At 51.4% G+C, this 25,512-nt stretch overlaps 3 protein-coding genes across 9 annotated transcripts in view; 2 read left to right on the top strand and 1 right to left on the bottom strand.

Annotated features, from left to right (window-relative positions):
- Positions 1-863: 863 nt before the first annotated feature.
- Positions 864-4,168, top strand: ELOVL3 (ELOVL fatty acid elongase 3). The gene is made up of 4 exons (XM_017851664.1): positions 864-1,236; positions 2,216-2,347; positions 3,005-3,156; positions 3,412-4,168. The coding sequence occupies exons 1-4, from the start codon at positions 1,136-1,138 to the stop codon at positions 3,837-3,839; spliced, it is 813 nt and encodes a 270-aa protein (XP_017707153.1). The 5' UTR covers positions 864-1,135; the 3' UTR covers positions 3,840-4,168.
- A 595-nt stretch (positions 4,169-4,763) lies between these two features.
- PITX3 (paired like homeodomain 3) lies at positions 4,764-16,640 on the bottom strand. Its single transcript, XM_017851666.1, has 4 exons — positions 16,374-16,640; positions 6,529-6,658; positions 6,153-6,355; positions 4,764-5,676 (listed from the first exon to the last, which is right to left on the bottom strand). The coding sequence occupies exons 2-4, from the start codon at positions 6,644-6,646 to the stop codon at positions 5,089-5,091; spliced, it is 909 nt and encodes a 302-aa protein (XP_017707155.1). The 5' UTR covers positions 6,647-6,658; positions 16,374-16,640; the 3' UTR covers positions 4,764-5,088.
- Positions 16,641-20,254: 3,614 nt separating this feature from the next.
- The window catches only part of GBF1 (golgi brefeldin A resistant guanine nucleotide exchange factor 1), a 148,403-nt gene continuing 143,145 nt past the window's right edge, over positions 20,255-25,512 (top strand). For all 7 annotated transcript variants that reach the window (XM_017851715.1, XM_017851713.1, XM_017851714.1 and 4 more), the window contains exon 1: positions 20,255-20,538. The gene's annotated coding sequence lies outside the window, so the exon portion shown is untranslated. The remainder of the gene's footprint in view (positions 20,539-25,512) is intronic.

Here is a 25,512-nt window from a genome sequence, read left to right as displayed (position 1 = left end):
TCTGAAACTGCCCTCAAGCCTTGTATTTCTCCTTCGCTTTCACAAAACCTAGGAAAGAAATAAGGGACGGTCAAGTAAAACTTTAAAAGTTTTAGAACATTTATTTCTTTGGGGCTGGTTACACAGGCGAAAAAGAAGTAGATTTGGTTAGGGAGAGAAAGCAGCAGGCCTTGGGGAGATACAGTGGCTCTCCCCCTCCCTAAACCCTAAGAGGCCTCCAGGAAACCTGAAGACAATAATTCCAGAAGCCCAGAGGGTGACCCCATTTCCTCTCTCCATGGTTATTACTGTCAGTCTGGAGCAGTTCAGGAATTCAGGAAACTATAAAGAAACCACAGTAGCCTTCACAACCCAAACATCAACATCAACAACCTCAACAATAAAATTTATTAAAATTCATCTCCTTCCACCCACTCACAATTGCAGACTCGAAGCTAGGAGGTGGAAGGGACTACAGGAGAAGCTCTGCGTTGCCCAGGTTAGTGTTTCTTCATCACAGGCCTGGGTTTCCCAGGATCTCAGGGAGCCTGGAAACTGACGCCTCCATTTCTGGGTGGGAGCATCAAAGCCTAAGCACACCTTCCCTCTCTCCTCACTGCTAAGCAGGTTAAGATTAAAGCAAACGGAGGCAAAGGCCACGGTTGACAGTGCCAAGGGAAGACTGGCCTGTCCAGGTACACACACAAGGCCACACAGGATTGGGGAGACGTGTTAAGGGAGAAAAGGCTGGGGAAGCGAGCGGGCGATGGCCTAAGATGGGACTTGGGGCGGGGCGTGCGAAACGCCTGGCAGGCGGGCCCGTGAGGATGACCAATCAGAATGCGGACTGCGTCCCAGGGGCGGAGCAGAGGCTTATCTTGGTCGAGATTGGATAGCGGCGCGGCGCAGGGAGGGGGCCGCGCGCCGTCCAGGCCGGCAGCTTTGCAAGTCCGGGTTATATATCGCAGTGGCTGCGCTCGGGAGAGCTGGCAGCGCCGCCGCGCACGTGCCTAGGTCCGACGTCCTCCTCGCTTTGCCCAGGGGTTCCTTCTGTGCCGGCTGTGTTCCATCTCGCCCCGAGGTTCACGACATCCTCAGAGCCCCAGGCTTTCGCCCAGCGCCTCGAAGCTTTGGACCTCGACGTCTGCAAAACTAGATGGTCACGGCCATGAATGTCTCACATCAAGTAAATCAGCTGTTCCAGCCCTGTAACTTCGAGCTGTTCAAGGACATGAGGCCCTTTTTCGAGGAGTATTGGTGAGACTTGGGAAGAGGGAAAGGCCATGTCAGGGCCCCGGGGCCAGGGTGCGAGGGGGTGGCATTGAATGCCCGCAATGATTTTCTTACAGAGCAGAGTTACGGGACTCCCTCGTACTGGTTTCACGCTACCTTTGTCCGAGGTGCAGGTAGTATGTGGCACCTCAAAGACATTAGAGCTGAAAGCAAGGAAGCAGAAATAAGATGATGAGGGAGAACGTGGAAACATACAGAAGCCAAAGACAGCGTGTAGTGAGAACTGGTCTTGGAGGCGTGAGGTTGATCTGAAGCCTTACTAGATGACTTCCACGTCCCCTATGGCTGTGGGTGTAAGGGTGTGTGCACAGTGCAGGGCCCGGGGACAGCCTACCCTTTACAATTATCCCATCGTTCCCCAGATGCTCCACCGTTCCTGCTGCGGAGAAGGAGGCAAAGTCAGAGAGCTCTTCCAAGCTTTCCCCTGGAAGAGCTCTCTAGCTTTGCCCTAAAGCTCCCCAGAGGTTTTTGGGTCTGACTTTATGCTCCAACCAATTTGCCATGACCCAACCAGAGAGAAGTTATTGCCACATTCTTCTTACACCACAGCCCTGGGCTGCTTCTAGGCGCCCCAACCAGGGAGAAGCTATTGCCACACTCTTTTTACACCATAGCCCTGGACTGCTTCTAGGCGTGGGCCAGACAGCTGTCACCCACCTCTAACCCCACTGAGAGAGCAATAATCACAGAAACCTTGGACATAGCCCCTGCCCCGTGCTAGGTCCTTTGTATACATTAATACTCCCAGGAGAGATGTAGTATTCCCCCTTTACAAATTAGGAAGCCAAGGCTCAGAGAGTTAAGTTGTTTTTTCCAATGTCACACAGCTAGTAAGTGGCAGAACTGGAACTCCAACCCAGAGCACTCACCTGGAGAGATGAGTGGGCATTTCTCTAATCAGCACCCACCCATGAGCCCATCCCCTCTGCCTTCTGCTTGCCAGGGCAACCTCTTTCCCCATAGCCCTGATCTACCTGCTTCTCATCGCTGTGGGGCAGAACTACATGAAGGAACGCAAGGGCTTCAACCTGCAGGGGCCCCTCATCCTCTGGTCCTTCTGCCTTGCAATCTTCAGGTAAGACCCCATCCCACTCACTCCTTGCCTCTTCTCTAGACGTTAGACCTCCATTCTATGCCTTAAAGCTTTCCCGATTGCATCAACCTCCATCCTGTCCCCAAGTTGCCCTGTAACACTCTCCCCATCTCATTCTCAGCTTTAGTTCCCCTCCCAGCCTTCACCCTCTTCTATTATATTATCCTGTTTTCCTTCTTTTTTAGACCCCTACCTGGTGGTCTCTGCTTTTTCCCTCTTGCCTTCATAGTCTGTACTCGTAAAACATTTCTCCAGCCTCTAATGCTCTCAGCTCCTAACACCCTCTCTCAGGACCCTCCAATAACTTCCCCATATTTTCTCCCCCAAACTCCTTCAGTCTTCCCCTATCCCTCCACACATCTCCTCCTAGGCTCCTAACCCCTCCCAAGAACCCCATTCCTTAACTCAACTTTCAATCCCATCCCCCTGCATTCCCTGATCTTTCTTCAGCCCTCATCTCCTCTAGACTACTGGTTGGATCTACCAGATTGGCCTCAGGCTCTCAGGAGCTTTGACCCCGCCCCATGGACAGGTGGGGAGGTGGTAGAGCTTGGAACACAGTAACCTGGCCAAGCCGAGGGAAGGGTGGATTGGTGCCTGGGGATGACACTTACACCATCTTCCTTTGTCCCATTTCAGTATCCTGGGGGCAGTGAGGATGTGGGGCATTATGGGGACTGTGATACTTACCGGGGGCCTAAAGCAAACCGTGTGCTTTGTCAACTTCGTTGGTAATTCTACAGTCAAATTCTGGTCCTGGGTCTTTCTTCTCAGCAAGGTCGTAGAACTCGGTGAGTGGCAAGGCTTTGTCTCTCTGGTGCCTTGTGAACTGCATCCCTCCACAGGGCCCTCCCTTCACCCACACCCTTGAGAGTCCCTTTCCTACCCTGGGTCCCAATAATACCTCTCACCCAAGCCCCTCTACAGATTCTCTGCCACAAAGACCCCCTTCCCTCCCCTGAGAATTTCTCCGGTGGCCCTACACCAGGTACAGAGGGTGGTCCCAGCACTGGGTGGTGTGCCAACTATGATTCTCCATCTCCCAGGAGACACAGCCTTCATCATCCTGCGTAAGCGGCCACTCATCTTTATTCACTGGTACCACCACAGCACAGTGCTGGTGTACACAAGCTTTGGATACAAGAACAAAGTGCCTGCAGGAGGCTGGTTCGTCACCATGAACTTCGGTGTGCATGCCTTCATGTACACCTACTACACTCTGAAGGCTGCCAACGTGAAGCCCCCCAAGATGCTGCCCATGCTCATCACCAGCCTGCAGATCCTGCAGATGTTTGTAGGAGCCATCATCAGCATCCTCGCATACATCTGGAGGCAGGAACAGGGATGCCACACCACGATGGAACACTTATTCTGGTCCTTCATCTTGTATATGACCTATTTCATCCTCTTTGCCCACTTCTTCCGCCAGACCTACATCAAGCCCGAGGTCAAAGCCAAGACCAAGAGCCAGTGAAGGGTTGGAGAGAACAGTGAAGCTCCAGGCTTTCTCTTCTCCAGGGCACCAAGAGGCTGGGCTTAGTTTTGGGAGAATGATTAGGTTGCCTTACCTGCATGGTTTCCCCAGAGGATGTGTGCCCCAAGGTGGCTGGAATTTTTGAGACAAGAAGGGTGACCCTGGGATGGGGGTGTGGTCTGTTACTTTGATGTTTCTATTTTTAATGTGAAGGCCAAGAAGGCCCTGGGATGGAGGTGGGATGGAGGAGGGTCCCAAGAGCTGAGTTGTTTAATTTCTATCCAGTCTTCTTCTTTCTCTATTTTTTAAAATTAAAGATTTCAACAAAATTTTGAGAGTTTGGGGATTTGGGGGGAAAGAGCGCTGCTGTGATGGCAAGAGGCTGCTACTAAGGGGATGATCGGCAGGTGGGACGCCTGAGGGTGTGTGGAAGGGTGAGAGGCACACACACAGACACTGAAAGAATCCTAGGCCTGGTAGGCACTTAATAAATGTTGTTACAGACCAGAATTTTATTGCTGTTAGAGGACCAAGGCCCTTATAGGAACAGTGAGAAACAGGCTCAGAAAGGCGGAGTAACTTTATCTAAAGTTATAGGCTCCCTGAATAGCAGAGCTGACACCTACAAGCGTTGGAGACCAGATCTACCAGCTAGCCTCCCTGAGACCACGAGGTGGCGCTGCAGCACCGGCTGTGGCCGATGCCAGCCAGGTAGCTGGTTTCCCACGTCCCGCGCACTCACGCACCTCTTTGCTGCAAGAATCCCGGGCTGCCCCGACCTGGAGTAGGGGCAGGTGGTGAGTGGGACTGAATCCCTAGAAGCCTGGACCCTCACTTCGTTCCTGTACATCCAGCTCGCCTGTAGACAGTGGGGGAGGATGAAGGGAAGAGGACTCAACCGCGACTCTGAATCATCACGCCTTCGACAGTCCGCGCACGTTTATTTCATTTATCTTTGAAAACGAGGGAGGGGAAGCCTGGAGAAGGCGGGATGGGCCAAGGGTGAGTTGGCCCCCGGGAAGCTGGTCCCTGTTCCTGGCTTTAGTCCCAGGGGCGCGGTCTGTGTGTAGGGCCCAGTCCACCCCTCAGGGCTGGGAGGGGAAGGCCCTCTCCTGAGCCGGCGCCCCCCAGCTGACCAAACACCCCTTTTAGACCCTGGGGCGGGCGCAAGCCAGTCAAAACGACCCCAGTCCGAGGAGGCTGTGAATCGTCGCCCCCGCCCTGGTGGATGATCTACGGGCGGGGCCGCTCATACGGGCCTTTCCACGGCGTACTGGCACGGACTGAGGTTGGCTGCTGGGGGCGGCCCGTGCACGGTAGGGTAGCTGAAGGAAGCGTGCTGTTTGGCTTTGAGCCGCAGGCTAGCCAGGCTCGAGTTACACGGGTCCCGATAGACGTAGGGGGAGGAGGCGGCAGCCGCGGCGGCGGCGGCGGCCGAGGCGTAAGGGCAGGACACGGCCCCGGAGGACACGGCTGCCGGAGCCAGCCCGGGGGGGCCCCCGCCCAGGCCCTGCAGGGCCCCAGGCCCTGGCACGGTGCCCGGGGCAGCCGCGGCGGAGGGCACCATGGAGGCGGCGATGGAGCTGGGTGGCGAGAAGACGGGCTGCGAAGCCAGAGGCCCCACGTTGACCGAGTTGAAGGCGAATGGGAAGGTCTTGGCGGCGAGTGGCGGGGCAAGCGCCTTGGGCGGCCAGTTGCCGTACGAGTAGCCGGGGTACACCTCCTCGTAGGGCGGCACAAGCCCCCCGAGCGGTGCCGCGAAGCTGCCCTTGCACAGCTCGGCCTGCTGGCTGCGCTCGCGCTTCCGCCATTTGGCGCGCCGGTTCTTGAACCACACCTGCGGGCACGGGAGAAAGGCGGTCAGGGCTCTGGGCCAGGTCCCAGCGGCTGGAGGGCGGGCCACCCCGACGGGGCTACCAGCCGGGGCCCTGCGGTCAATAAACGAGATGAGGTGGCTGGAGACGGGGTGGGAGGGAAGGAGTGCACGGAGTCCGGGGTCGGAGAACAAGGCGCGGGCGGCAGGACCGAGTCATCGGCGCCAGAGTCTGGGGGGACAGTAGGATGAGGTCGAGGAGGGGTGAAGAGGGGAAGGAGAGACGGTGTCAGGGCCAAAGAAGCGCGCGGTCCGGGTAGTAGGGAGCAGTGGGAGCAGAGGCTGGAGGTTGGCGGGCAAGAGGCCGCGTGGGGCTGCGGCCGGGAGCCAGGGTCCGGGGTCCGGGGGAGGGGAAGGTGGGGTGGAACCGCTGGCCGCCGGGTCGCAGGCTGAGTGCGAAGGGCCCGCGCGGGTGCGAGTTGCGGTTCTGGAGAGCATACCCGCACGCGGGCCTCGGTGAGGTTGGTCCACACGGCGATCTCCTCGCGCGTGCTCATGTCGGGGTAGCGGTTCCTCTGGAAGGTCGCCTCCAGCTCCTGCAGCTGCTGGCTGGTGAAATGCGTGCGCTGCCGCCGCTGCTTCTTCTTCAGTGAGCCGTCCTCGGGGGAGCCGCCAGGCAGCGAAGCCGAGGCCTTCTCTGAGTCTAGGGGGCCAGGGTGGGGGCAGGTCACAGGGCGCCCAAGCCTGCGCGGATTCTCCGGCTCCGGGACCTCCTAAGCCACCCGCTGGCTCCCACCTGAGCTGCCCAGCCGGGGTCCCACCCGCACTGGGGATGAAGCTGTTATCTCCTGCACTCCCGGAAGGGGGCGCGCTTACCGCTGTGCTCCTGACCCTTGCAGCCGTGCTCTGGGAGCTGGGGGTGCGGAGTGCCCGCGTCTGACAGCGACAGGGCAGGGCTCCGGGCCTCTGCCTCGCTGAGCAGGCCGAACTCCATGGAGGGAGGTCTCTGGAGGCGAGAGAAGACAGAGACCAGGGTAACGGGGGTAAAATCTCTGGCTTTGCTGGGTCCCAGCAGCGCTTCCCCGTAAATTCCCTGCCGCCTTTCTCAGCCCCAGCCATAAAGCTGGGGCTGCGTGGGGCTCCTTAGGATAGAATGGGGAAATAGCAGCCTAAGGGCACAGAGGTGCATGCTGACAGGTTCTCTGCATAGATATATAAACTAGACTTTGTTTTGTTTACTGCTGGGAACTAGAACCGTGCCAGGTATACAGTGGGGTTCAATATTTATTGAATTAATAAAAATGTAGACTACAGGCCGGGCGCGGTGGCTCACACCTGTAATCCCAGCACTTTGGGAGGCCGAGGTGGGTGGATCACCTGAGGTCAGGAGTTCGAGACCAGCCTGGCCAGCATGGCAAAACCCCGTGCCTACTAAAAATACAAATTTGCTGGGCGGGGTGGCACGCACTTGTAATCTCAGCTACTCGGGAGGCTGAGGCAGGAGAATCGCTTGAACCTGGGAGGTGGAGGTTGCAGTGAACCGAGATGGCGCTACTGCACTCCAGCCTGGGTGACAGAACAAGACACTATCTCAAAAAACAACAACAAAGAAATCTACACTATAGCACACTACATACCCTATACTATATCTGCAAAACTTTAAAATCCTTCTCACCTGAATGCTCAGTATCCCCTCATACTCATACATGGTCCTCAGCCAATCATACCTGAGACAGACCGGATGTCTGTTATCCTTTCTCCTTGGGACAGATTGTATTTTGAACCAGACCTGATATTTCTCCTTTAAGAATAATGGCTGCTATCATTTATGTGTACTTACTGTGAGCCTTTACCTCATTCTCTCTCCCCTCACAAGAATATGTCAAGCATGATCATCCTTTTTCTGCTGAGGAAACTGAGACTTGAAGGAACTTGATGAGGCTCACAGAGCTTGTAAGCAGTGGGATTGAGATCTGAACTAGGTCTGTGAGACTCCTAATGCTTTTTCTTTGTTTGCTTTTTATTTTTCTTTTATTATTATTTTATTTTTCTGATTCAGTCAACTCAGAACGCTTGTTTTCTCACACTGTGCTCTTTGGGGCCTTCCCTCGAGTTTCCCTCAGGGACTCAGCTACAGTTCTAACCTGGCCTTGCTTGGGTCTGCTTCAGCTAGGGCAGCTCTGCTTTGGTCTGTTCGTTTATGATTTCTTTCTTTCTTTTTTTTTTCTTTGTTTTTGAAATGGAGTCTCGCTTTGTCACCCAGGCTGGAGTGCAGTGGCATAATCTCGGCTCACTGCAACCTCCACCTCCAGGGTTCAAGCTATTCAAGCTATTCTCCTGCCTCAGCCTCCCGAGTAGCTGGAACTACAGGCACATGCCACCACTCCTGGCTAATTTTGTATTTTAGTAGAGATGGGGTTTCACCATGTTGGCCAGGCTGGTCTCGAACTCCTGATCTCAGGTGATCCACCTGCCTCGGCCTCCCAAAGTGCTGGAATTAGGCGTGAGCCACCATGCCCAGCCTGTTTTGTTTATTATTTCTGAAGAGGTTTCATTTGAAAGAAGGTAACAAGATCTAACACAAGTGTGAAAACCACTGGGTGCTTGGGCCGGGCCTGGTCTCCTGCCTGTACCAATATACACTGCATCCCACCCATGGACGGCCTCTATCAAGCCTGCTCCAGGCCGTAGGCAGAAGCTTCATAAGACCACCTTCCTACTCATAACTTCCTATCCCAAAACCTAGCCTCACATTGCCCAGGAGCCTCCCTGGGTCCCTCTCCAAGTTTCCCCCACAGAGTCCCCTTTTCTGCCTGCTCTCCCAGGACCCCTCTGCTGGGAGGAAGGGAAATGGGCAATACTGGGGTTCAAGACTCTGGGTGCCTTTTGGTTGGAGGAGAACAGAGGCGGCTAGGGACAGAGGGAAGGGGTAGAGAGCTGAGTGGGAGGGGCCTCTCTGCCTCTGTCACCCCTTCCCCATTAACAGGGGCTTAATGCAGGCTACACGGGGTGGCATTAATGTAGTGGATTAGCCTAGATTGAGATGTGTGTCACTTGGCTGCTCTGGATTTATTAGGAGCCTTTCTCAGGGAGGTGCAGATGGGCAGCGGCCTGTATTTGCACATGGTAACGCCCCCTACAACCAGCTCAGAGATCACAGCTGTGCCCCCACTCCCCACCCCACCTCTCAAGCCAGGTTGGAAGTGGAACCGAGGTCAAGGCAGGAGGTTGAGAAAGAGTCCCTGCTCTTTCTACAGGCAGAGGGGTCTAGATCTTGGACCTTTTACTGGATGTGAAGAGACAGGGCTGGAGGGAACCTAGGACAGGAGAAAAGTCAGGCCAGAACTGGAGGTGTGCTCAGCTTACTTCCCCTTCCAGGTCAGGTCAGGGGGTTTGGAGCTGGAAAACTTTGGCCAACAATGCTCTGATGGAAGGGAAATGTCCCTGAGAAGGAACTATGGTAGCCTTGGCTGGGAAGATGAGGGAGGAAGGGTTAGAACTGAGAGCTGGAAAAAGGGGTGCTCTGAAGTCTCCCTTTACTTCATACCCAAGATGCCCTTGAAATGCAAATCATCCCCCTGACTTTTCCAGAGGCCATGGGAGCAACACGAAGCTGGCAAAAAACACAGAGAGGGGTTTACCTGTGGGAAAAGCAGTCCCACCCTTGCCACCTAGCCTTCCAGTCAGCTTTGGCTCCAGACTTGCAGTTTTCCAAATTACCCTGCCCCCGGCCTTCCATACCTGCATCTTACTTTCACTCTATTTCAGCAGAGGGAGGCAGGGTAAGAAGGGATATGGGCGAGGAAAAGACGAGGCCAGAAAGCCGAGTTCAGGCTGCGTGTTCCCAGAGATAGACGGACACGTGCAGACACACACAGGCCCCCACTCAGACATAATAAGCACTTGGACTTGGAGCTAGGGGCACACAAACACACACTCTCCCACACATGTGCTGCCACATCCAGGCAGACAGATACGTACCGTCACACAGTCTCCTTTCTGTGACAGGGACAGCTGCTGGGGCTGTTTTGGAGCTAGCCATTATTACCCTCCCCCCACGCCCCCACCACCTCCCTGGCCCCTCTGAACCTCAGCTCTCCGTCCCAGGAGCTAAGGACTCTGTGTGGGGGAGGAGCAGGCCAAGGGGCCAGGGGAGTGTTCTGCACTGGATGCTGCTGAGTGAGGAGAAGGCAGGAGCATGCTGGAGCTAGAGGATGGGGTGGGGAGGAGGGGCAGAAAGTGCCCAGGCCCTCTGGGGAAAGTCATCTGGTATAGCCCAAAGAAATTAGGTTTGGAGTCAACAGATCTAGGTTCACGGTCCTGGCTCTACAACTTACTAGCTGTGTGTCCTCGGCAAGTAACTTTACCTTTCTGGGCATATTTCTTCATCTCCGAAAGGAAGTTCATGATCCCTTCCCTACTTGCCTTCAGTATTGTTACAAGGTTTAGATAAAAACAAACATGTAAATATGAGTAGGGATAAAACTCTACCTGAGTAGTTTTTTTTCCCCTCAATCATTAAACAAATGCTATTTAGCACATTCTATGAGCTGGGCATTGAGTTAGGCCCTGAGGGTGGAGTAGTGACTAAGATCTCATCCCTGTGTCTGCCCTTCCTCGAGTGGGTCATCTCCCCAGACTCTGTATCCTGCAGTGAACTGTTTCCCTGGTGAATGAAGGTGAGTACACTGCATTGCTGAGAGATAGGCAGCACATGCTGTGAACACTCGGTCCTGAGCATAGACAACCCAGTCAACAAGGCAACAGCAAAACAGGCAGAGTAACCCAAGCTGGGAGCCACTTTGGGGACGAGGGACTGGTAAAGGAAAGAATGAAGCCTTTAGGCTCTTGCATGGGCTAGTAACAGCAGAGAGAGGAGCCATGGCTGAGAAGGGACCTGACTGTGAAACTGAAGAGAGAAGGAAAGAACAGTAAAGCCAGGCAGGCAATAAGAGAGATGGAAGGGTGGGGGCATAGACCTCTAGCCGACTCACGTCCGGGTGGGCTGGTCAGGCAAAGGCTGGGGGCGCCAAGCTGTTGTCTGAGCTGGAGACAGGCTGGCTGAAGATTAAGCTCCCCCAAACTGCTGGAGGTCAGGAAGCTAGGGAGTTGGGACTGAGGCCAGGGACTTCGCCTCACTCAGTGGATAGGGAAGAACAAGCAGTAGGTCTGGAAGCTGCAGGATTAGTTGATGCTAGTAAAAAATGCCCAGGCAGGGACAGAGAGAGTCAGGAGATAACAATGATGGTGAGTCCAGCTCTGGGAGGGGGCTGTTGGCCCCACCCCTAGCCTTTTTGCCACACCCTGCTAGGGATGTATGGCCCAGTCCCACTGGTGTCAGGGTGGCAATCCCAGGCCCAGGGAGTACAGAGGGCCTACAGATATGCTCTGATTCTGCAGTACAGGCTGGAATTAGAGGAAGCCTGGTCATGGACTGCAACAAGAATGAAATATCCAGGACATATGAAGGTGGAGAGCAGATCTCAGGCCAGGGAGGCCACAGTGGGGAGGTCATGGTTTCCAAGAGACACAACCCCATGGCAATAAGTCAGCTGTCATGTGGACCCACTTAAGTCCTGAAGCCAGAGGGGTAGACCAGGGACATAGTGAGAGCCCACAATCGGTTGCACTAATAATGCTTGAGGCTGGAGGCATAACCTGGAACTCAAATAGGAGAAAACCTTTCTCTTTCAGGGGCTAAATGGCGAGGAGATGAGAGGAGCTGGAGTTATGATGTTTTCATCTTATAAACGTGAAACAGAAGTGAGGCCCTTAAGTGGACATGGCCGCATGTTCATTTGGGACGCTGAGCACCCAGACTGTATGGTCTGCTGAACTGCAGTGTGCAAATGCGAGCAAATCGAGACACATTTGCAGCAAAGATTTGAAGCATTCAAGTTATCAAGGGACAAATCGGGGATCAGAGAAATGATTCCACAGTCTTCCTGCTCTTCCTTGCTTCCTTCCTGGGGATCCCAAGAACAGTAAGGCACATTCCCTAACTTGTAGGAGTCTGCAGTGTAGGGAGGCAAACAGAGCACAGGATGGAAAGATGGGATGCATGGGTCTGACTCCCAGACTGGGAGATCAGAGAGAGGGAAACCCATGGAAGGTGGTACCAAGTGCTGGGGGCTCAGAGAAGATAGGCACGCAACTGAACTGGGAGTTCAAGAGGCAGAGAAGGTGTATGGCATTCTAAATAATCAGCAGTGTTGGGAATAAGCTGGCAGGCTGGGAGGGCAGTGGTGAGCCTAGGTTAGTCGGAGTCTCAGTGTAGGCCACGGGAGATCTGCAGAGAGAAACAAGTCAAACCGAGGGGGGCCTCCAATCGGGGACAAGGGTTAGTGATTCAGATTTGACAAAGTCTAGGCTAGAGTATGTCCAGCTTTTTCATCAAAAACCCCTAAGGTTCACACTGAACAACAGCCCTGAATAAAGAAAAAAAACCCCTAAGAACAGTCAAAAACAGTATCTACTAGAAAACTAGAGGCATGACCTGAAACAGCTGCCACTAGTATGAAATTGTTTAGAGTTCGCCAGCTTTATGTTTAAAATGCAAGCAAATTTTTCATTCTATTCCATACTTTAGTCATGGAATATAAAATATTTTAATATACAAATAAATATTATTTTAATATAAAATAAACCTCCCAATCTTCAAGTGATATCACCCACCAGGAAGATGGGCCCTGTTTAGACTGTGTGTCATGCCTCCCCCACCCCTGTTCTGCCCTCCTCCCACCCCACCCCACTATGAGAAGCAATGCACCAAAGAGTGGGGGTCACTGGAGGCTTGTAGCCAGGGGTGTGACAAAAGACAGCATCTTTGTGGCCTTTATTTGACCATGGTGAGCAGAATGGGTTGGGCAGGGAAGAAATAGGAAAGGAGAAACTATTAACTGAAAGGTGCAAAAAAGGCCCCGGGGCAGGACAATGGGAAAGGAGAGACAGAGTTTTGAAAGTTATTCCTCTCTGTCTTCCCCCAACTCTTACCCAACTGATGATCTTTTCCTTTTCCGCCCCCTCATTCTTTTCATGAGACCCTGGCAGTGGCCATGGACACCCTAGACACCCCAAAGCTCAGGACCTAATGGATCCTTCATGTTAGTCTAGGAGGCATCATTTAGTGTGAGTGGAGAAGAAAAGATTCCACTGGTCCCATGCTTCTGTCACCACAAGTCAGCTTTAGCCTGCTGCGTTTGCCCTCCCTTCCTGAACCCGAGTCTGGGCCAATGTTCCCATCCCTGAGCAGAAGGCAGGCAGAGATATTTGGCCTGGCAGGCAGGCTAAGCATTTGGGGAGCTCCCCAGAGTTCTTGGATAGGGACAGGGGTAGTGGCCAGCATCTGAAGCCTGCGATAGTGTGGCCCATCTATCATTAAGATCCCTCCTATGGCTGCATCAGGAAGGTGGTTAGGCTGCTCTAAGGCTCAGCCCCACTTTTCCAAACAAAGATTCTGCAGTTTGGGCATAATAATAGTGCTTATTTCTATGGTGCTCCTTCATTTGCAGAGGGCTTTCACAGACATGATTTCATTTAGCTTGCACAACTGCCCTGCATGGCAGGAGTGCCTATCCCCATTATACCTCTAAGAAGGCAGGATGCAAGGTTACACAGTTTGAAGAGATTCAAACCACCTAGTTCTGCTCTTTCCATGCCTCACTCCCTCTACCCTGCAGCCATTTGTGACTCTCACATGTGCTGATCCTTCCAAGCCCTGAAGGATTCCATTTCTACTTCCTGCCTCTACCATCTCTCTGGAAATGAGCTCTGGAAGTATGCTGCCCACTGTGTGCCAAAGAACATTTTTCTATTCATCCTGAGCTTGCATCACTGCAGTTCTAAAAGGCCCCCTCATCTCCAGTTTCAAGATTTGGGGAGCAAGCAATTCTTCTGCATATCTAGGCTTTTTATTATGCTGTAGATTTCCATCTTGTCTCACCTTCCAGAGGACTAAACTTTGACATTTGCTCTCGCCAGCAACCCCTGGCTCCCCATTCTGCCAACCATTCTCTGACCCTACTCTAGGCCCATGACATTCTTCCTAAGAGCCAGTGACCAGGCATGCATTCAGCTACATGGCTTTATGCAAGGTTGGGAAAAGGTTCTGTTTTTTGTTTCCAGTCATCTTCATTATGATACCATCTCTTTGGCCTTTTTGACAAAAGCCAACTTTGAGCTAAAGTCTTCAGGGAGCCATCTGTAATGCTTTCCCTATTCCTTTCCTGACACAGAGCCCTTCATTTCACCTATAATTTCAGTGATTTTTATGGGAGCACAAGCCCCTGAAAAGTGTATCAGAATGTGATGGGGATAATTGTGGTGTGTCTTTATATTGCTCAAAATAGAGCAAATGAAAAAAAAAAAAGTTGCGAATCCTAGCCAGTAATAAGCAAACTTTAGAACTGAGAAATGGACATGGGAGTGTAGAGAATACCTAGTGTATGTCACTCATAGGTGAAGGGTGAGAAAGGTTGAAACCACTGTTTAGATTGCTCATTGCTAAATACAGTGGCCTTGCGCTTGTCCTTGTGAAAACTCAGTCCCCAGCTGGGCTATCTTGCTCACTTATATGGACTCATTCTCCCTGCTCTGTCCTCTTCATAATTGAGCTCTGTTTAGAATTGGGGTCAGGATGGGCCGGGCGCAGTGGCTCACGCCTATAATCCCAGCACTTTGGGAGGCCGAGGCGGGTGGATCACGAGGTCAGCAGATCGAGACCATCCTGGCTAACACGGTGAAACCCCGTCTCTACTAAAATACAAAAAATTAGCCGGGCATGGTGGCGGGCGCCTGTAGTCCCAGCTACTTGGCAGGCTGAGGCAGGAGAATGGCCTGAACCTGGGAGGCGGAGCTTGCAGTGAGCAGAGATAGCGCACTCCAGCCTCCGGGACAGAGCGAGACTCTGTCTCAAAAAAAAAAAAAAAAAAAAAATTGGGGTCAGGGTGGATGGTCACTGTAGGAGCCCAGCAGAGTCAGGCTGTATCTCAGCTGCAGGGAAAGTAAACCCGGCTGTTAGGTAGGGCCAAGACATCCTTCCCAACCAGACTGAGAGGGCGAGGTAGTCCCCTATTGGACTCCAGAGTCTGGATTCCATGAGCCTCCTTCCCACCTCTGCTCAGCCACCAGGGTGGTGCTGGGATTGGTAGGGCTGAGAAAGCAAAAGGGAAATAGGACCACAGGGTTTGCTTTGCTAATGGGGCTGTAGTTTTCTCTTCTGGCCTGGGCTCCTGCCCATTGTAGGGAAGGAGCCATTGGTCGGCTGATACTCCAGCAAGGAGTCTGGGGGGGGGTGTCTGGTTAATTGTATTGGAATTAGGAGGCAACTGAGGCTGCCAGGGGTTTGTGCCCAGCTCCTTCCTGTTTTCCCATTGCCTTTTGTCACCTATTCCTTCCTTTCCTGTGTGTTTTTTTTTTTTTTTTTTTTGCTTGTTTTGTTTTGTTTTGAGATAGAGTCTAGCTCTGTCGCCCAGGCTGGAGTGCAGTGGCGCGATCTCGGTTCACTGCAAGCTCCGCCTCCTGGGTTCACACCATTCTCTTGCCTCAGCCTCCCGAGTAGCTGGGACTACAGGCGCCTGCCACCACACCCGGCTAATTTTTTGTATTTGAAGTAGAGACAGGGTTTCACCGTGTTAGCCAGGATGGTCCTTTCCTGGTCTTGATTCCCACTAGCAGGCTCCTCACTGGCCTTCTGTCCTCAAATTTGGATTCTGGAAGTACAGAGTGATGCTCTGATCTATTCTGAATTGAAGGGGGCATGTGTCCCAGCCCACCTCACCCCAAGTTCAGGCTGCAGTCTTTACTCTAGCTCCCTGCTCGCAGCTTCGCAGCCCGAAGGAGCTGAAACAAGTTTGCAAAGTGTGAGCTGGGATTTGAGGTGACCCACCGCAGCCGACCCCATCGCACACGCAGCAGCTGGGCAGGTGCTGCTGGGTAGATGGACATGCCACCTAGCCAGGGACATTCTGTCCGCCACTGCCCGACACAACGCCCGCTCCGGAGAGACCCACTTCGCTACCCTGGACATTCTGTCCACTTCGAGCCCCATGCGCCGCGGACATTCTGTCCGATTCTGAGGCGGCCTCAAGTGAGGACCCAGCTGGGCTCAGACACCCCAAGCCAGATCCACCATACCCGCCGCCTGGTCACTCTGATCTGCACAGCGGCCATCTGACTCAGTCGCGGCCGGGCTCTCACAACACGGCTCCTATTCCAACTGCGGAGCAGCTGGGAAGAGAAGCTTGTGTGACCAGGGGCACCCCGGCTCCCAGCCCCTAGAGTCTGAGCCTGGGCCGAAGGGCGTCGGGCGCCGCCAACTGCCCCCACACTGGGGGCCGCCGCCGGCTCCCCAGCTGGCCAGGGCCTCTGCAACCCCTTTCGCTCCCTGACCGCCTGCCCTGTGCTCTGGGATTCCAGGGCGCTTTCTGGTAATGGTTTCCAGACTCCCTACTCCCTGCCTCGCGAAGCCCCTATCCTGGCTTCAAGTCTCCGGCTTCGTTCCGGATCCTCTGAGTCTCCCTCTTCCCTATCCCCTGGTTCTTACCCTGAGTTTCCCTTTTCCCAAGTCCTGGCCCCAGGTCTGCAGTCCGCCCTCCCTGTTCTCGACCTGTTCCCCAGGCACCAGAGTTCAGCTGCCCCAGGTCCCGTTTTAGGGATTCCAAGGTCCAGCAATAGCTCCTCGGCCCCATGAGCCCCTGTCCTTAGAATGGTCAAACACTCACAGTGCGTCCCGCAACAGGCAGGCAGACTCCCAGCGGCGGCGGCGGCGGCGGCGGCGGCGATCTAGAGGGCAGGCAGGGGCCAGGGGCCGGGCACCCGGCCGGAGTGGGGGCCGCCCCCCTGCTCCCGGGCCGCCTCTCCGCTCCGACTCTCTCGGACTGGAGGAAGGAGTGAGCCTCACCGCGTACTGCCACCCCCAGCCGGCGCCCATTCACTTTATGGCAGACCAGTGCGCCCCCAGCCCGCCGCAGCGAGCCGCGCGCGTCAGGCCCCGCCCCTTTCCAGCTGCGCTGTCGGGGCTCCGCCCTTTCCAGCTGTGGATCTCCAAGCCCCGCCTATGAGGGAGGGATCTGGCCGGCGAGACGCCAAGAACCCCGCCCTCTGGCCAATCAGAAGCGCTCCTCAGCAACTGGGCCGCGCCCCTCCCCACGTGGCAGACAGCGCGCTCCGGCTAGGACGCTTAGGCAGAGCCAAGCGGGAGAGAGTAGAGTGGTCCCGGTAGTCCTGGGTAAAAGGGATCGACTGGCAGCGAAGTGGGGCTGGGCCGCTACCCGGAGCAAAGTGGATCGGCGCCAGCTGGGAAGGCGCACGGGGCCGCCGGGTCTCAGCGCTCAGACTTCTCTGCCGCTCAAGTTTCGCCGATTTTCTCCACTTGTCGCTGTCCGTCTCTCCTCTCCCTTTTGTCTCTGTTCCAATCCTCCCACGTCTCGCCTTTCTTTCCCCTTCTTTCTCCTCAGCCGCTTCGCTCCTGCTGTTTACCGTTCTCCTTCCTCCTCTGCCACTTTAAAAGACTCATTTCTCTTTCTCTCTGCTCCTCTTTTTCCTCATATCTTTCCTCCTCTTCATTTCCCCCTTCTTCTCCAAGGAAGGTGACTTCGTGGAGACAGCAGGGTTTGGAATGAGACAAACCAAAGTGGTATTCCAACGCCGCCACGAACTGCATCATCACTGAGTGAACTTGGACAAGTAACTATCATTTCCCTCCCCACACAAAACAATTAAGAGGAGGTTCCTGCTGGATCTCAGGGCTTGGGCTGGGCACTCCAAAGGCATGGACCGATTGCCTTTCAGTCTGTACCCTTGTCTTGCTTGGGCTGTGCTCTCCCTCCTTCAGCAGGGCTGGTTTCCCGCTGGTGGTACCAGGTTAAGTACTGTGGGCAAGGTGTAGCCTTGGTGCCTGCTGGTTAGGAATTTGCAAGGGACAGGACAGATGACCAAGTCGCAGATGACCAAGACTCCTGGCAGACTGTGACTTCGGCTCTCCCTGACTTAGGCCTCAATTTCCAGGAAACAGGCTCCTTCTCTTCTTTCAGTTAGGCTGTGTTGCTTGGATGCTCCTAAGAGCCTCAGCCCAGTCACACAATATGCCCCTAAGGCAAATCTGAACAGTCATGTCTTTACTGTTCAGTGACTCCTATTGCCCTTAGGATAAAGGTCAAGCTCCCTAGTCTGGCATACAAGACCTTTTGGATCTTGTCTTCATCTCCAATTTCCTAGTAGTTTCCTGCACACCTTTGGCCCTTCCTGTGAAAGTAACCCATCTTTGTATTGTCAATTCCTACTCCTCCAATGTTCCACTCAGGCCTTGTTTTCTCTGGGAAGCCTTTTCTGAACTCTCAGGTTAGCCTCTTGCTCCTGTGACCCTCTGTGTATACCCTCTATTACACCACCCACCATATTTAAGGGATCAGCTTATGTGTTGTCTGCTATGAGAATAAAATTTAGGAGGGTAAGGACCATGTCTATTATTCCCAGGTATAATGTAGAATCTCAATAAATATGTCACACTGAAATCTATGAGGAAGATGTTCTGCCTGGTAAGATGATGATTAGTGGTTAGGAGGGACTAGGGAATTGTCTTCTCTCTCCTCCCCATCTCTATTGCACAATCACATACTTTTAGAATGATAAATTTCTGGAGATAGGTAGAAGTAGATATTGGCGAGCAGGAAGTTTTGGCCCACTTAGAGGATTTTCCAATTGGCTTTCCAGGACCTCTCAATCTGAGACAGGCCCAGGACACCAACTCTCAGTCTTCAAATGAAGAAGAAAATGGCTCTGAGATAATGTGGAAAGAAGTGCTATGATGGTATATCCTCTTTCCCTGACTCTCTTTAGGTGAGAGAGGCTAAATCCTTAGCTGGACCCACTGACCAGAAGCCCAATGTGCAGGTGTAGGGAGTTATTAAGGGGTTCTTCAGGTCTGATGTCTGATGGGTATTTTACACTACAGCATCGTGGCCAGGCATGGTGGCTCATGCCTGTAATCTCAATACTTTGGGAGGCCAAGGCAGGCGGATCACCTGAGGTCAGGAGTTCGAGACCAGCCTGTCCAACATGGTGAAACCCCGTCTCTACTAAAAATACAAAAATTAGCTGGGCGTGATGGCAGATGCGTGTACTCCCAGCTACTTGGGAGGCTGAGGCAGGAGAATCACTTGAACCCAGGAGGTGGAGGTTGCAGTGAGCCAAGATCACACCACTGCACTCCATCCTGGACGACAGAGCAAGACTCTGTCTCAAAACAAACAAACAAAAAACAAACAAAAACTAGAGCATCGTAACACATGGATAGTCTTTGGATGTCTGGGTTTGAGACTACATTCCTATGTGGTTAGTTATGGAGCTTCCCTGGACTTGGGTCATCCATAATTGGGAGGAAGTATGGAGAGAATTTTTTTTTTTTTTTTTTTTTTTTTTTTTTTTTCCCACTGCCTCCCAGCAGCTTCTCCAGGTCTGCAGGGACACTGGGGCTCTAGTGTCCCAAATAGGCTGGAAATTTCATGATTCAGTCTGCTAGAGAAAACCCATCCTCTTGTCCTCTTCCCACATATTCTCACTTTCAGGTAATACAGGTAATTCTAAATAGCTTAGTAACCTCTATAATCTCTTGCAAGGGGAGGAGGCAGCTGGGGGCAAGACAGTGAAAACAGGTGGGCATCCAACCCTCAGGCCCCTTAGCGTTTCTAAGGCAAACAAGACTTCTGATTCCTATCACTGATGAGGTGGGCTAAGCTGTGTATTTAGCCTGGTGGATAAGGCCTGTCCAAGGCTTGGTATGAAAGGCAGACCAGGAGTCAAAGCCCGATATACTAAGGCATAAGAGGTGACAAAAGGCGATGAAAAGAGTTGGCCTGGGGGTGAGGAGACCCAGGGGTTCGTCTCTCTGCTCTATTTACTAGTTATGTGAACATGGGCCCAGCCTTCCACTCCTGGGCTGTTTCCTATAATGTAAAATGAAGAGACTTAAATTAGATATCCAGGGCTTCTGCTACGTCCCATTTTCTCTATTTCTGGATGTTGGGGATGGTGCAGAAGACGCTGAAACAGAGCTGGGACGTGACAGACACAACTGTGAGAAGCCACAACAGGGAAGGTGGACGAGAGGGCGAGGAGAGCAGGGTGTGGAATAAATCGCTGGACTTGTTTTTAGAATGAAGGGAGCCCAGAGCTGCCTCGAAAAGGAGTGATTCCTCAAGGGGCATGGTCTTGGCCCAGATAACTTTGATAATACGTGGACAGGGGAGTAGGAATGCCCGCTCAAGTTCTCAAAACGGACCCCGCCCCTTTCCAGCCAATTGTAGCCTTCCTCCCCATAATGCCCAGCAGCCACTGCCAAACCGCGCACTGCAACCGAACTCTACCTAACTCCACCTCTCTAGCCGCCCAGCACAGTTCCTCATTTTTTATTGGTTTTCTAAACTGTCACTCAGAGAGTACTCGTATGCGTTGGTTGTCCGCTAACCTACCCTTTCTTTCCCTAGTAATCTCGCCTCTTGAGGCACTACCCGCCTCCTGAAGCCAATTTCCTTTATTCGATTGGATAGTCGGAATGCTACTTTTCATGGAGCAAAGCTATGATTGGCTGCATGCGGCAAGGCTCGCACAGTTACCAGGCAGCGGGCTAGACTGAGGCTAGTTACCACGTCAGTGAGCTGACAGGGAAGGTAGCCGGCTCCGCTGCCTGTCCCGGCCGACTCATCCTGGCGGACTGTGCAGTCCCACCCTGACTTCGGCCATAATTTCCAGGAAACAGGCTCCTTCTCTTCTCCCATCTGCTACCAGAGCTGGGAGAGCTGCTCGGAGACGCCTCCAGGGTGCGGGCTGGACATGAGCAGCGGCTGCCGGTCCTGGGACTAGGCCCCGCCATTTTGGATCCGCTGACAGGTCAGCGAAGTCTCTTCTTAGAGTTCCGGTGTGGTGAAGGCCGCCCTGACTTCGCAATAGGGAATTAGAAGGAAGGGCCCTTAAATTGGGCGAGCCAGGGTGGGCTAAGGACGCAGCGAACAGGAATAAGACGCGAGAAGGGTTGTTGTGGGAGGGAACAGGAAGGTAGCAGGGGCAAAGGTCAGGCCCCTGCCGCAGGAGGGGCGATTTCTGCCCTCTTTACTGATCCTTTGCAGGTGTCCAAATCTATTTTCCCAGGCTTGACCTAGTCTTTAGCTTCTCTTTTCCAGCGCTTTCTGCATCCTAAAGAGCCCAGTACTCAAAAGCTGAAAGCAAACCTAAGGAGCATTGTGTCTACTTTTATGGGTTTTCAGACTTTAGATATGAAAGTCTCTCTCTAGATTCTGTACAGCGTCTACTTCTTTGTGACTACCTCACTAATACAAAGGAACTGCTTCATTTATACTGAATGATGAACTAGTGCACCCTAGAATCAGGTTGTCACCAGACGGACGTGTGGAAGGCTTGAGGTTATAGCAGCACAGGGAACTGGGCTATGAGAAGGCTTTCCTCTTACAGGACAGCTCAACTGCCAGTCTGGATCTGTATGTAAACACTAGACCTATCTTCTGGGCCTATTTGTTCCTTTATACAATCTTTCACAGACATTCTTTTCTGGTGTATGTTTTTGTTGACATTTCTCTCCCAGATCTTCTCTTCTCCAAGGAGATGAGGCTTAATCATAAGGAAACCACTCTGTTAATGACATATTTGACTGAGAGCAGAGAGATATTTGAGTACTGGCAAAGTTTGGTATTGTTGGCCTATTATTTTTAGTGGGCAAAAAGAGTCATGAGAAATTTTCAGCCAGTTGTAGGGTCAGAGCCCCAGAGTGAGTGATGGAACATAACCCTGGAGAGTGTAGTTTATGGCACTGTGATGACCTTTGATAAACTGCTGTGTTGTAAAGCTGTAAAAGTCCACCAAGGGTAAAGAATGCTTTTAGAAATAAGGAATAGTGTAGATGGTGTTTTTTAATGCACAATGTGGAAACTTGTATGCCTTTAATTCAGGTATACAAGGCACTCTAGGCCCTGTGGAGGATACAAATGGAAAGGTCTGCTTTGGGATTGCTCAGTTAATGCACTTCTTAAAAGTAGCAGCGTATATGTGCAGTGGCCTAGCTAGAGCAAGCAGTAGGTTAAGAGCAGGATCAACCTAATGCCTTTTGGTATGTAGTGGGCACTCAATAAATGTTATCTCTATCTGGGATTAGTTTCAATATGTGATCAGGACTTGTGGCCTGCTTTTGGTCCTGGCAGTCAGGAACACTTTGCACTTTTGCATGATGAGGTAGTAACAAGGAGGATCAAAACGTCATAGTGTTAGAAGAGAAAACTATTTAGGATCTTGGAATGACTCAACTCAGTTTTTCCTACCTTTGTCCTTAATTAAATTGAAATTTCATAATTTCCCTTTTCCCTTCCTATGTTTATCCTTATGAAATTGAAATTTTTGTATGTGTTGGGAGGAGGGGGATGGCATTATTTATGCTTCACATGTGTTGATTTAGAATTAGTGGGATGGAAATGGTACAGGAAACTATTTGCACTTTAACTTGCTGATCTAAGTGTAGAATTCCTCCCCTCTCCCCACCCCCAAAAAAGTAGTTGAACGCAGCAAATGAAATGACATAGCTCAGGGGGTACCCAGGTTTGATGATCCTGCCTTGCTCACTTGGGCCATTGCCCTGTTGAGTTGATATGCTTTGCATAACAGGCAGTCTAGCCTCTGGTTAGGCAGTGGGATCAATCCAGGATCCAGTCATCCCCACTTGAGCCTGAGGGTGACTGTAGAGGCATCAAAACGTTTTCTCTTTCTCTCTCTCTTTTTTAATCCTAAATGTCATTTCTAGATAGGAATAATTTTCTAGATAGGAATAATTCCCACTCCTACCCACAAATCAGAAAATTCATCCTTCAAATACAAGTTCTAAACTTGTATTTGAGCTTCTTTTTAATGGTGTTTATAGACAGTGTGTTCCAGTCTTGACAGTGATGCTCATTGGCACAGTGGGAACTCAGGTTATAGACATATCTCCTCAGTAGCCGGGCACCAATCCCAGTTTCAGCTCAGAGTTCTCAAAGTTCCACTACTATTTTATTTCCCTGTGTTCCAGAAGTCAGGATGACTGCCACTTTTACATAATAACCTCATTGATAGGGTACTTAGGCTGGCTACTGTGGGCAGCTAGAGAGGAAGAAGACACAGCTCTTGCTTTTGAGGAGACTCTATTTATAGAGTACTCACTGCAAGGATCACCCTAATCTTTGTGTGACACTTCTCATTGGTTGATCACACTCCATATCCCTGTGGCTCTGTGTGACTGATTAGAATGATTCTGTTGTTGGGTTAATGGTGGGATTGAATTTAAGGGTGTATGTTTTTATTGACATTTTATCCTCAGGCTGGAAGAGCTATGGGCTACTGTTTAGCTGTTACTCTTTTTTTTTAATATTTCAGTATGTTCAACTGCAGTTGTTTAACTAAATGAAAATATAATAAAGCAATGTGCTGATTTGGAACCCCAGTAATAATAGAAGTGATCATAGAAGTGATTATTTGTTCTAGTAGTAGTGGAAATTATCATAGATGCAATAGTCGTATGGAAGTATGATGGCAAAGTAATGGTTTGCCAGTCATATAAACCAGGGGCTACAAGCTCACATGCCTAAATGCCGGGCAGGTAATGTAAATGAGTGAATTGAGTCCCATGGGAATGTATTAGGATTAGTGGGGACTCTGGTATACTGGAGAACCCATGCCTTTTTTTTTAATCTTTCATTTTAATTTCTTTTTATTGAGACAGGGTCTTGCTCTGTCACCCTGGCTGGAGTGCAGAGGAGCAATCACAGCTCACTGCAGCCTTGACCTCTGGGCTCAAGTGATCTTCCCACCTCAGCCTCCCAAGTAGTTGGGACTACAGATGTGCACCATCATGCCCAGCTAATTTTTTAATATTTTGTAGAGACAAGGTCTCACAGTGTTGCTCAGGCTGGTTTCAAACTCCTAGACTCAAACAATCCTACCACCTTGGCCTCCCAAAGTGCTGGGATTATAGGAGTGAACCACCATGCTCAACCCATTCCCTTATTTAAAAGAGCCAACTGTTCCTTTTTCAACAGATTGTTACTGTTTTAGAATGCGGGCACAGAATGACCACTCTATTTTTCAGGAGAAACTGGAAATTTAAATCATTGTGTTTTCTAATTGTTGGAAACTAGTGAAAATATTTTAAGCCTTTTCAGGCCAAACAAAATCCAGTCTGTGGACTGGATTCTGCCCAATGGCTACTGGTTGATGACCCTCAATAAACAAAATGGGCAGGCCTTATGAGACTTAATCACTGCAGTTCTCTATGCATAATCACATAGACTTTTTTTCTTTGTCCTACTCTGCCAGCTGTCACCTTTATACCTTGGGTGCCCCGAGTGGCTAAAAGATGGAGTGAGATAGAGAAACTTTGTTTCATTTTTCATCTCATTTTTCATCTCTAAGCTGGAGTAGCTTGATTAGTACATGATTCTTGACATACTCTCAGAATCTCCACAGTGGGAGGAGATGGCATGCCAGAGCTGAGGTACACTGTTCACCTGATTAGCAGGTCTAGGAGGATTTTCCAGTGATGCCTTGTCAGGGCACCAGCTTTTTTCCCAGTTTAACCTTCTTTTACTTCCACCCTTTGAGTAAATTTCTTGAGCTCAGTAAGTTGTTTCCTAGTTTAGTAACTTTGGTTATTCTCAGTAAAGCACAGAACTATGGTATGTTCCTAGGCCAGCTCTGGAAATGTTAAAAGATCTGCATCTTTAGTGTTTCTCTGGCTTTTTTTATTTTTTAGATGGAGTCTCGCTGTGTCACCCAGGCTAGAGTGCAGTGGCGTGATCTCGGCTCACTGCAACCTCCGCCTCCCGGGTTCAAGCAATTCTCCTGCCTTAACCTCCTGAGTAGTTGGGACTACAGGTGTGCGCCACCACACCCAGCTAATTTTTGTATTTTTAGTAGAGATGGGATTTCACCATATTGGCCAGGCTGGTCTTGAGCTCTTGACCTCGTGATCCGCCCGCCGTGGCCTCCCAAAGTGCTGGGTTTACAGGCGTGAGCCACCGTGCCCTGCCTTCTCTGGCTTTTAAATGGATCGAGTGAACATAAACCTTAGAAGGGCCTATTGCTGGTCCTTTAGCTCCCTACTACCATCTACCTTTTCGGAAGGTCTGTCGGTTTTGTTGATTTGCGCAGCTCTGTATTAGACACAAAGGCATCATGAAAACGGAAAACAAACTTGCACTTTTGCCTCTGGAGAATTTATTTGCTAGTTGGATAAGGACAATTTTTTTTGAGACAGGGTCTCTCTCTGCCACCCAAGCTGGAATACAGTGGTGTGAGATCTCGGCTCACTGCAACCTTTGCCTCTCAGGCTGAAGTGATCTTCCCATCTCAGCCTCCTGAGGCTTGCCACCAAGCCTGCCTGATTTTTGTATTTTTTGTAGAGGCAGGGTTTTACCATATTGCCCAGAGTGCAGTGGTGTCATCATAGCTCATTACAGCCTTGATTTTTTGGGCTCAAGTGATCCTCCTGCTTTAGCCTCCCTAGTGGCTCGGACTATAGGCATGTACCACTATGTCCCACTACTTTTTTTTTTTTTTTTTTTTAAATTTATGTTGCCTAGGCTGGTCTCTGACGCCTGAGCTCAAGCATTCCTCCTGCTTTGGCCTCCTACAGTGCTGGGATTACAGATGAGAACTACTGCACCTGGCCAAGGACAGTGTTTAAAAGTGATTAAGAGGCCAGGCGCGGTAGCTCATGCCTGTAATCCCAGCACTTTGGGAAGTCAAGGCAGGCAGATCACCTGAGGTCAGGAGTTCAAGGCCAGCCTGGCCAACATGGTGAAACCCTGTCTTTACTAAAAAAATTAA

This window comes from Rhinopithecus bieti, unplaced genomic scaffold (genome assembly GCF_001698545.2).
Source record: "Rhinopithecus bieti isolate Rb0 unplaced genomic scaffold, ASM169854v2 scaffold_31787, whole genome shotgun sequence".
NCBI lineage: Eukaryota > Metazoa > Chordata > Mammalia > Primates > Cercopithecidae > Rhinopithecus > Rhinopithecus bieti.
This window is presented reverse-complemented; position numbering and strand designations above follow the sequence as displayed.

Bases quoted from the DNA above. Each gene is read 5' to 3' on its own strand.
- ELOVL3 (XM_017851664.1), top strand. From the start codon at position 1,136: ATGGTCACGGCCATGAATGTCTCACATCAAGTAAATCAGCTGTTCCAG. The intron at 1,237-2,215 runs GTGAGACTTGGG...TCTGCTTGCCAG, and splicing joins CCCTTTTTCGAGGAGTATTG to GGCAACCTCTTTCCCCATAG. The intron at 3,157-3,411 runs GTGAGTGGCAAG...TCCATCTCCCAG, and splicing joins CAGCAAGGTCGTAGAACTCG to GAGACACAGCCTTCATCATC.
- PITX3 (XM_017851666.1), bottom strand. From the start codon at position 6,646: ATGGAGTTCGGCCTGCTCAGCGAGGCAGAGGCCCGGAGCCCTGCCCTG. The intron at 6,356-6,528 runs GTAAGCGCGCCC...CTGGCCCCCTAG, and splicing joins CAAGGGTCAGGAGCACAGCG to ACTCAGAGAAGGCCTCGGCT. The intron at 5,677-6,152 runs GTATGCTCTCCA...CCGTGCCCGCAG, and splicing joins TCACCGAGGCCCGCGTGCGG to GTGTGGTTCAAGAACCGGCG.